We start from the raw sequence: 10,499 nt of genomic DNA, 5'->3' as shown, positions 1-10,499 counted from the left end.
CAGTGTTGTTTTATTATTATTATTATTATTATTATTATTATTATTATTATTATTATTATTATTAATTGTGTTTTCTTTCTTTTAATTTCTTCCGTAGCTGTAACTTACACAAGTTACAAAAAAACGCCACCGCCTGTACCCCCTCGTACAACCTCAAAGCCACTCATCTCAGTTACAGCACAGAGCAGCACAGAATCCACCCAGGATGCCTATCACGATAGCCGGACTCAGAGGATTTCACCGTGGCCTCAGGACGGTCGAGGGATGTACAATTCCACGGACAGCTTGGATAGCAACAAGGCCATGAACCTGGCTATGGAAACGGCCGCGGCGCAACGCCACGGGCCTGAGAGCCACGGCCCCTCAGTGCGAACCAGTGACAAGGCCATCCTCGTGTCGAAAGCGGAGGAGTTCCTTAAGAGTCGGCGCTCTTCGATAGGGATTCAGGTAGCCTGTCATTAACATCTGTTCTGCGGCAAGCTGTTCACCTCCTCGGCTCCGTAAATAGTACCAAAATGAGTCATTCAGCTTCAGTGGCTCCTAATAACTTGAGCAACATTCCCTGGCTGCTTAGCGTTAATTGTCATTCACATCACAGCTATGTGGCCATGCAGAAAATGGTTCAGCCAATGTGCAGTGCCTGGAAAGAAAAAATGAATGAATATATCTCTAGGCAAGTTGCCTGTCATTAATGCTTGATATGAAAATTATACTGCTCAGCCACACAGGTGAGCCACATGTTCCTCTCTCTCCCTCTCCCTCCTTTCTGTAAATTCAGAGTCCTTTATATAGAATTCTGCCTCCGGTAGAAACATGGACTATCATCAGGTCCCTCTTTTGACCTTGAAGGAGAAGTCCTGACATAGGCTGTTTGTTCTTCCCTGTTTCACTAGAAAAGCAAGAACACTGCACTGCATGGTACAGGCACCAGTAACTGAAAGCTCTTCTGTTCTGCTAGTATTTTAAATACTTGTCCATATAGGCTTATACTTAAGGATGTCCATGGCAGCTCTGTCCCATGTATGAAACTGTGGTAGAAACTGAATGTTGCTGGTGACTTTTCTTCTTCTTTTCACTCGTTGGTGAGGGGTACCTTCAAGAAACAGAGGGCAGATGTGGAAGTGCACCATGAGGTGGTATAGTCCCTGCTTTCAGATTATTCATCTGAAAACATCTCCATATAGAAACAGACACTCATCAGCTTGTATATATTCAATTGTTGACATGGTGACAGTCTTCACATAAGGAGGCTTTCAAATGAATGCTTTTTGCTGCTTGAAACTTACTTTAAAATTGTAAGGACTGTACTACCTCGTCTTGCAATTTGAATCAGGCCTTAAAATACTCTACTACAAAACAGTAAGGTTACTGCTGGTCATATGCTGAGGGAAAAATACAGAGTGAGCGGCTGTGAGCAAACATCCCTGCAAGAATTATTACCAAAAGTTGGATTACACTAGTAATACTTGGCTGTGTATATAGTGTTACAATTGGGAGTATATTCCTTTACAACTGTTGATTACTAAGCACCATTGGTCACAGGAATGATGCTCCATTACCAATAATAGTTACAGCTAGCCCTAGTGCTAATGCCTACTTGTGTATATTCTTGAAATGAGTAGGCAACACTGCTGGTAAAAAAATACCAGTATACCTTGGGATTATTCAATGGACTAAATAAAATCTTTACCAATCTAAAGTTCAAAATAATATTTTTCAGTAGCTGTCAGGTTTTGAGGTCAGTGGTCACTGAAAGCCTCTTGAATACAACTGTCCATTTAAGTAAAGGTCATAAGGGTGACCTCTGTAAGGATCTCAGGAGTTCTGTAACATGCACCCCAATAATTCAATTCATTTTATTAGGTTCAGCTCATTTGTTATCAAAGGGGGGGCTCTCTTGCATTTTTCTTTTACCTTGTTCCTTATGAATGCTGAGATTGCTGTCCGCTCCGAAGGTGGCACAATTGTCTCTACTCCATCTCAGATATAATGGAATATGGTGGCTGCCTTGTAAGAAACCATCCTCATTAAGTAGAATTACTGCCCCTTTTAGACAAAAGCCATTCCAGTGACAATAATTATTGCCGGGTTTAAAGAGATGTCGTGAAAAGCTTCCTGATTAGATATGTCTCATTTAAAAGAGATCTTCTAAAAGCACTCCTTCCAGGAGTTTGGTAATGTGCAGCTTTAGCCAAGGTCCTAGGCATATAAAATGCCACTGGGCTTTGATAGAAATCCATATATCTCCCTCTGTGACTTTGCTACAGGCCTACAGCTAATGTATAGAATTCAATTTAGCGTCAACATAAAATGTTCAGGTCAGCTCTTTTTCTGTATGCTTAGGCAGTAATTAAGCGTGGAGCTCTTAACGATTCACGCTGCAGTACTCTGCAATGAAATCACTTATTTATTTATTTAAAAAAGAGAAGGGGTGAGGCTTAGATAGATGATAATAAAGAAAGCTTTGAAGAGTCTTTGATAGTTTGGGTTTCAAGGGATTCCTTTCCTGATCAGGCTTCTCTGCTCAAACAGGGGAGGTGCTGGCAGATGTTGTCATCTGTCCTGTACAGTCTTCCCGCCTTTAAAGGTGATGTCTTTTATAAGAGCTTTTCCTATTAGCTAGTTTTGTTTTGTGTACTTCACATATTTGCCCAGCAATTTGCACAGAAAGAGTTGAATCTCTATAGCAACGAGGCATCTCATGTTTGGTGTCTATTGCTTCCTTTCAAGTACAGCAAATGACAAACATTATTTGTCAAAGGTATTGACTCTTTTTAAAAAGAAAGAAAGAAAGCTGAAATGTATATTTTCAGTAGGACAAAGACTTTCTTCCATGATCCATTTGGCAGATCCCACGGACAATACCGGGTCCACGAGGCAAGGAGACCAACAGCAGTAAAATTATTCCTCTAAGGATAAACCCTTTATGGTTGTGCCATTTGTGAAAGAAGATTTGTTTTGTCGTATACCTATTGCCAGGGTTGCAATAAATAAAAGCGTCCTGACTTTTAATGTTTACAGTGCAGGAAATCATGTGCTTCATAAACCTTGTAGGTTTTCCTAGTGAAGCCTGTATTTAAGGCACCTGAGAAATTGGTTTTATTTACATACTTATTTGATTAACGGCAGCCCGAGTTTTCTCATTAGATGGCTGTGCAGTGACACTGCCTTGCACCTGCATGTCTTTCCATTCATAGCAGGCTCATTAATTACTGAATTTTTAAAATCACACTCCGTTTTAACAAGGTTTGTATGCCAGCGGTAGCAGTGTGGAGGACTGCAGCTTAACTTAAGGCAGTGAGCTACTCTTGACACTCTTCATTTTAACCTTTTTGCCTCTGCAGATGGAAATCAGCTACCGACTCTAGTAGGAATTTCATACAGAGCTGTTACAAAACTCAGATTTTCAGAGGAATAAAAGCAACCATGCGTACAGTATTTAAGCCAGCGGGAGTTATGCCATCAACACTATAGCCTCTGTGCTGACAAGGGAAATTTGGAAGTAAAATATTGTCTCTGTTTTAAATATCCCTCCAGATTACTTGGAACACTGCAAGTGAGCTTACCCCACTCTTGTTTACTTTTATGTTTCAGCCTTGTCTTAGATCCACCCCACACTTTACAGGAATTCCACGGGAATTCGTCTGCCATTTCCCCTCTTAGAGCATGCATAATACTTATTTTATTTTTATTTATATCCCAAGTGTTCTCAGATCGCATTCAAATAAATACAATAAAATCCACCAATAAAACCAACTGCGGAGACACACATATCTAAACCTTTAGGGCAGGGGTCTGCAACCTTTAAGACAAAAAGAGCCACTTGGACCCATTTCCGAAGGAAAAAAAACCTGGGAGCCGCAAAACCATTGCGACATTTAAAACAAATATATCTCCAGAGCCTCGATCTGACAGCGGGCGGGAAGGTGATGTCGGGACTAACGCACGCACCACCCCCATGCGACGTCACAGCCAGTACAGCGCCTGCCACAGTGGGGAGTGTCGGGGCGCACAATGTGCCTCCTCCCCTCACTAGTATCCGCCCCGGAGCCGCAGTAAAGGTGTAAAAGAGCCCCATGCGGCTCCGGAGCCGCGGGTTGCAGACCCCTGCTTTAGGGGAACGCAACAGAATGTTGCAGTCAGTTTTGGCTCCCCAGTGTACACACCCAATGGATGCGTGTTTCCCCTTCACAGGTCATGTAATCACTGCAGGAAACACTGGTACTGGTGTAACCCAGATGCCATGATACTGTTGCAGGCACGGACTATGGTTGTAGGACAGGATCCAACCAAGTAGTTCTATTTGTGCCATGGGATTTCCCCTCTTTCTCCTCCATGCGTTCGTCCCGTCCTCCCCCCCCCCACCCTGAACTCCTCAAGTCTGCTCCAGAGGGTTAAAGGGAAACCCAGAACAAATTTAGGGAGCACATGGGAAGAGAAAATGGCAAAAAAGTTACTTTACACAGCCCAACATTCTTGCCCTAACAGAGCTACTTTTTTGGGTACGCCCTATAGTATTTCAGAGCCAGTGTGGTGTAGTGGTTAAGAGCAGTAGACTCGTAATCTGGTGAACCGGGTTCACTTCCTCGCTCCTCCCCATGCAGCTGCTGGGTGACCTTGGGCTAGTCACACTTCTTTGAAGTCTCTCAGCCCCACTCACCTCACAGAGTGTTTGTTGTGGGGGAGGAAGGGAAAGGAGAATGTTAGGCGCTTAGAGACTCCTTCGGGTAGTGATAAAGCGGGATATCAAATCCAAACTCTTCTTCTTCTTCATATGTAGAATATATTCCATGGCTTGCATCCAACCGACTCATGACTAACTTGTCCATTGATTTCAATGGGCTCTGCTCCGAGTATGTCTTAGTAAGGTACCACCCCACCATATAATAAACCAGTAAATCCATGACCTTGTACAAGTAAAGATCTTTGCAGGAGTATCGACACAGTTCCAACCTCCCTGCCCTGCTCCTGGTAAGCCACAGCAACACTGGTGCCAGAAAACACCACCACCACTCTCGGTCGGCCTCTCTTGAATCTTTACATATGTTAATTTGCTTTACACTGACCAAAAGAGCCACATTGAATGCTTCCTTGTTGTGACCTTCACTAATATGAGGAGACAAGCAGCAAGTACACAAGACCACACTCGTGGATTCATGCCACCACTTCGGGATTTGTATCCAGACCATTGCCAGGTTCATAAAGCTCCTATGACGTAGGATTTTGAACCTTGTGGGGTTGGGGGTTTTTATTAAATGACATCACGCGCATGCGCAGAAGCGGCAAATCGCGGGTTGTGTTCGCTTCAGGATGCGAATGGGGCTCCAGAACGGATCCCATTCTCATCCAGAGGGACCACTGTATTTGTAAAGATCAAATATATGCTGGACATCGTTTCTTAAGGAAGGTGCTACAAAACTAATAAATATATATGCTATCTTTTTTTTTGTTTTAGTTGTTGTTGTGGTCAACAATACTTTCAGGATATTTTTCTAGGAAGCAAGCAAAATTTCCAGAGGTTCCAGTGATAAATTACACACTGTCATTTAATGAACTCCTTTTAATAATATTCACAGTGAACAGATATATTATTATAACTCCACCAACAATGCACAGAAACGGTTTTTATGACACCATCTCACCTTTCTAAAAACAGTCTGACAATTCATAGCATATTTTTCCTGCCTTCATGGTGTTAAATAACTCTATTGATAATTTTCAGTGCTAGTAGTAATAGACAAAACCAAGCTGTGTTGGGGTAAAAATGTGTTGTTACTTTCTTTATCACTGCCATTTTCCCATTTTCCCTTGAACTTCAAATCCTTGTGATCTGTTTTCAGTGAGAGATTACAAAAAAAGAATCTAATAAACCTTCGGCTCCTATAGCTACCACCGATAGATTTATCAAACAATTAGCATTCGTTCTATAGCTCGGAGTATGCTGCTGATGTAGATTTCCTGTTCCTAAATATTAGAAATCATAAAATGGTACCGTGGGATGAGGCATTAAACAATTAACAGAATGCAATGACACCATAACACACATGACGTATGTGTGGAAACAGCATGGGACCAGCAGGGTTAGGGAGACAAGAATCTGCCATGCTCTGTCAGCAGTGACTATCACATCCAGCCCTGCATTTACTAGCAGATCTCTTAACCCTGATAGGTCTATGTGGCCTGGAAAATGTGCATATAAAGCAAAGGAAGTGGAAGTTTGACATGCTTCTCACCTGGATGCCTTACAATTCAGGTACCTATCCCTCCTCCTTTGTAAAGTTCATATGCAGAGGATACATTCCATCCCTGCAACTAACAAGTTATTTCCTGATGGGAAATCAAGACCTCAGCCTTGAAAGGACCAGTCTACTCTACTGCAGATCACTGGCTTGTCTTTCCATACTTACAACACATTCCAGAGTGCAAAGATGTTTCTCTGTACATAACATTTGGAGGCTTAAAGACAGCCTTTGATGCAATGATAGAGAGTGTAAGGGGTGGGGGTGGGTTGGGAACGAAATCCAATTTAGACAGCAGCCTCTCAAATTACTAGGGCACCCTGCGTCCAGGGAAATATCTATGAAGCATGCTTACATAAGCCCTGGGCAGTATATTACTACTAATATTCATAATAATGAGGTGAAGCATTCCAGTGCTATATCTATTAGTAGTAGCAGAAATATTTTTATTATTGCAAGCTTGATTATGTAAAGTGCTCATTACTGTCCATTTCTTGAATTTTACAGGCATACAGGTAAACTTCTCCCCACCTGAACACTAAAAGCATACACACACACACACACACACACACACACACACACAGTGGTGCCCCGCAAGACGAATGCCTTGCAAGATGGAAAACCCGCTAGACGAAAGGGTTTTCCATTTTTGAGCTGCTTCGCAAGACGAATTTCCCTATGGGCTTGCTTCGCAAGACGAAAACGCTTTCCCCCCCTTTTTCTAAGCCGCTAAGCCGCTAATAGCCTTTTAGCCACTAAACCGCTAATAGCGATAATCCTCTAAGCTGCTAATAGGGTTGCTTCGCAAGACGAAAAAACCGCTAGACGAAGAGACTCGCGGAATGGATTATTTTCGTCTTGCGAGGCACCACTGTGTGTGTGTGTGTGTATATATATATATATATATATATATATATATATATATATATATATGCTTTCGTAGATTTTCACGGGTACAGGAATGTAGGTTTTGGTGTCTTCGGGTGTCTTCCCGTGTAAGAGTTGGGGTGTCTAGGCGACGTTTCGACGAGGTCTCACTCGTCATCTTCAGGCTGGTGCTTTCGGCTTCTTGTTACTAGAACAAGAATATATATATATATTGAGGAGAGGGTCCCCTCCACTGCCCAGATTTATTTTTGTGCACTTAGCACTAAAATGTTTAGCTTGCCAAATTGCATAGAAAATCCTCATTTGGCAATGGTTTCTGCTTCTAGGCATGGCAAGAAAATGAAAGGTATTAAAACATGGAAGGAATCGCTGGGGTATTTAGAGAGTGTCAGCCCTGCCAAGCTGCATAGAACGATAACTTGGAGCAAGATATATGCCTCTTGTATTGATTTTTCTGGCACTGAGAATGTAACATTCAGAACTTTTAAAATCTAACTTAACTAAAGAAAGTATGCTCGAGGAATTCAGTTTCTGAGAATTTCATTACAAACTGCTCTGATCTGCTCCTCCCTGTCCAATTTGCAGACTGAAAGGTTTTCTCTCCTTCAAATTTTGCACTTATCAAAATTTTGCAATACAATTCTCTGTTCCAAAAATGTTTAAATTGGATGTTTTAACATAAAATCCATTTAGAAATGTGCACATTCAGATAAAATATATGTGCAAGTGAATAATTTGTGATGAAATACGTATCTAATTGCATAGTTTTAAACACAAATTTTCATGCGGATTTTGATTAATGCACAAACAGGACAGACCTATGAATAACCACATACAAAATTGGCATAGACTGGAAATAAACTAATCCATCCACCCTGAATTAAAAGTTCAGTTTTGATCACGTACTACAAGACTGCACATAAGGAGCCTTTGAATCTCTGGTGGTCGAGAAGAGGGATGTCAAGCACAATGCGACTCCATGTGTTCATTCAACATGGTTTCCAAAGTACGCGGGAAGAATGACAAAACAGAGCCATAGTTGCTCCTTGCAGTTTTGAAATATACAACAGCACACTATTTGAAATATTTCACTCCATGAGATTCCCCACCCCACCCCATCCTGTGATCTCAAATACACCTCCTTGCAGATAACCTGTGCTGCAGTCAGTGTGTCTGATCCATTCGTAGACATGTTTGGGCCCGGACTGCTACTCGTAGAGAGAGAAATGTAATGTTAGTTTAAATCCACGAGGTAGTAATAATTCCAAGTTTTCAATGTTCACTTCTGCAGATTTATCTTTTGTGTTGAACTAGGTGGAAACAGCAACTGATTCAGATACCGAGAGCAGAGGCCTACGGGAATACCACTCAGTTGGAGTGCAAGTGGAAGATGATAAACGGTATGTCAAGCAAAGGCACAGTGTGTGTGTGTGTGTGTGTACATGATATAATGTGGTGTGAGTCTTCAAGAAAACGTGTCATGTACGTGCATGTATTTGGTGTGTTTACATGTGAACATTTTACCATTATTAGAAATCATTGAATAATAGCTATGAGCAACCTTTCCCCACCATTAATAGCTATTCTATTTATTTATTTTCCCAAAGCAGCTTACTCTTTTAAAAAGTCACATTAAAGAAAACACCAAAGTATTGCTACCTACACAATGAAAATCAATACAAATTTGTTTAATAAAACCAAACAAGCAGCATGTTATACAACCATATCGAACATCACTGCTAGCAGTCTTGTTGGATGCTAGCTACTCCAGTTTGGCTTATCCAAAAGCTGATTGGCAAAGAAATACCTTTAAGCCTTGCCTTAAAAATAAAAATAAAAAATCAAGCTAAACCGAGCTCTCAGAGAGTATTTACATATTTTAGACCAGAGGTAGGCAACCTAAGGCCCATGGGCCGGTTCTAGCCCATGAGCCCATGGCCTGTTCCATGGATCAGTGTGGGGATTCCGTAGTGGTTTCTTTTCGTGGCGCGGGCGCCATTTTTTCCCCGCCGACATTCCCCCCCCCTCACCGTGGTAGAACCTCCTCCCTCCCTCCTCCTGGTGCAGCAAATTTTCGGCCAATCACCTGCTAAGGTTTGAGCCCCTGGGCAAGCAACGGCTGCGCGTGGCCGAGAGGAGGAAGGGGCTGGATTGAGCTGGCCGAGTACATTTCCAGCATCCCCTCGTCGGAGCAAGCTGTTTGCCACCACTGCTTATGCTGCCACCACTCTGCCAAGTGTGGCTCCTGTGCCTGCCCTTGTGAGCGGTAGAGGCTGTCGTCATCAGCGGAGGAGGAATGAGCAGCCTGAAAACAGCTCTTTTGGGCTGCTTGTGCCGCCGCCGCCGCCAGCCTCTGCCTCTTAGAAGCTCCCTAGGTAAGCAAGGGGACAAGAGGAGCTGGGGGAGAGAAGCCCCCTTTGCCGTATGCGCATGTGTGTATGCACACACATTCCAGCCCACCAGGAGGCTTGTGGTGTGGTGAACCGGCCCACCCCCCAAAAAGCTTGCCAACCCCTGTTTTAGACCTTAAAATTGGTCATTCATCTATTTGCTGTTATTTGGTTTAGTGATAATCTGAGTCACTGCGGCATTTTCAGGCAATCTCTCCAGTTCACTTACAAATGAGGTGCTTTGTTTTCTACTGTGGGAACAAATCAATGTTTGCTTCCAAAGGTGGCTTGAATGATTTTCATTAGTATCGTTCTTCTGATCAATAGTCCCATTGTGTCCTATGTAAAGTAGGCTTCATTCACTTGCTTCATTCAAATATCCATGTTTGTTTTTTATTAATATTTCTGAACAGTAATGATAAAAGATTCTGAATGGCTGCAGAGTTGAGATATTGTGATTTTATCAGGCAAAAATATATATATGTGTGTGTTTTTGGGCAATATGTGGATTTGTGTGCTGTTTTCTGTTTCTCTCCAGGCATGGGCGGTTTAAGCGCTCAAATAGTGTAACAACAGCGGTTCAGGCTGACCTGGAACTCGAAGGCTTTCCAGGACACATAACAATGGAGGACAAGGGACTTCAGTTTGGTGGCTCTTTCCAGCGGCATTCAGAACCCAGCACCCCTACTCAATATGGTGCGGTAAGAACTGTACGGACACAGGGGCTGTTTAGTTACAGAGAAGATTATAGGACCCAAGTAGACACCTCCAATCTCCCACCACCTGAACCTTGGTTGGAACCAGCCATTGAGACAGTTGAAACAGGGCGGATGTCTCCATGTCGACGAGATGGATCTTGGTTTATGAAGTTGCTACATACTGAGACCAAGAGGATAGAAGGATGGTGTAAAGAGATGGAGAGAGAAGCGGAAGAAAACGATCTTTCTGAAGAAAGTAAGACCATAGCCATATTTTGCATTTT

The 10,499-nt window shown here is 42.5% G+C and overlaps 1 protein-coding gene across 13 annotated transcripts in view; it reads left to right on the top strand.

The window, feature by feature from the left end:
• Window positions 1-10,499, top strand: part of DLGAP2 (DLG associated protein 2) — a 400,720-nt gene that overhangs the window by 358,310 nt on the left and 31,911 nt on the right. For all 13 annotated transcript variants that reach the window (XM_081189019.1, XM_081189020.1, XM_081189013.1 and 10 more), the window contains 3 exons: window positions 98-447; window positions 8,442-8,527; window positions 10,056-10,471. In XM_081189019.1, the coding sequence (XP_081045145.1) occupies window positions 98-447; window positions 8,442-8,527; window positions 10,056-10,471 (852 nt within the window). The remainder of the gene's footprint in view (window positions 1-97; window positions 448-8,441; window positions 8,528-10,055; window positions 10,472-10,499) is intronic.

Source organism: Podarcis bocagei (genome assembly GCF_964188305.1).
Source record: "Podarcis bocagei genome assembly, chromosome: 3".
In the NCBI taxonomy this organism is placed as follows: domain Eukaryota; kingdom Metazoa; phylum Chordata; class Lepidosauria; order Squamata; family Lacertidae; genus Podarcis; species Podarcis bocagei.
The sequence above is the reverse complement of the archived record's forward strand: the minus strand, read 5'-3'. Positions and strand labels throughout refer to the sequence as shown.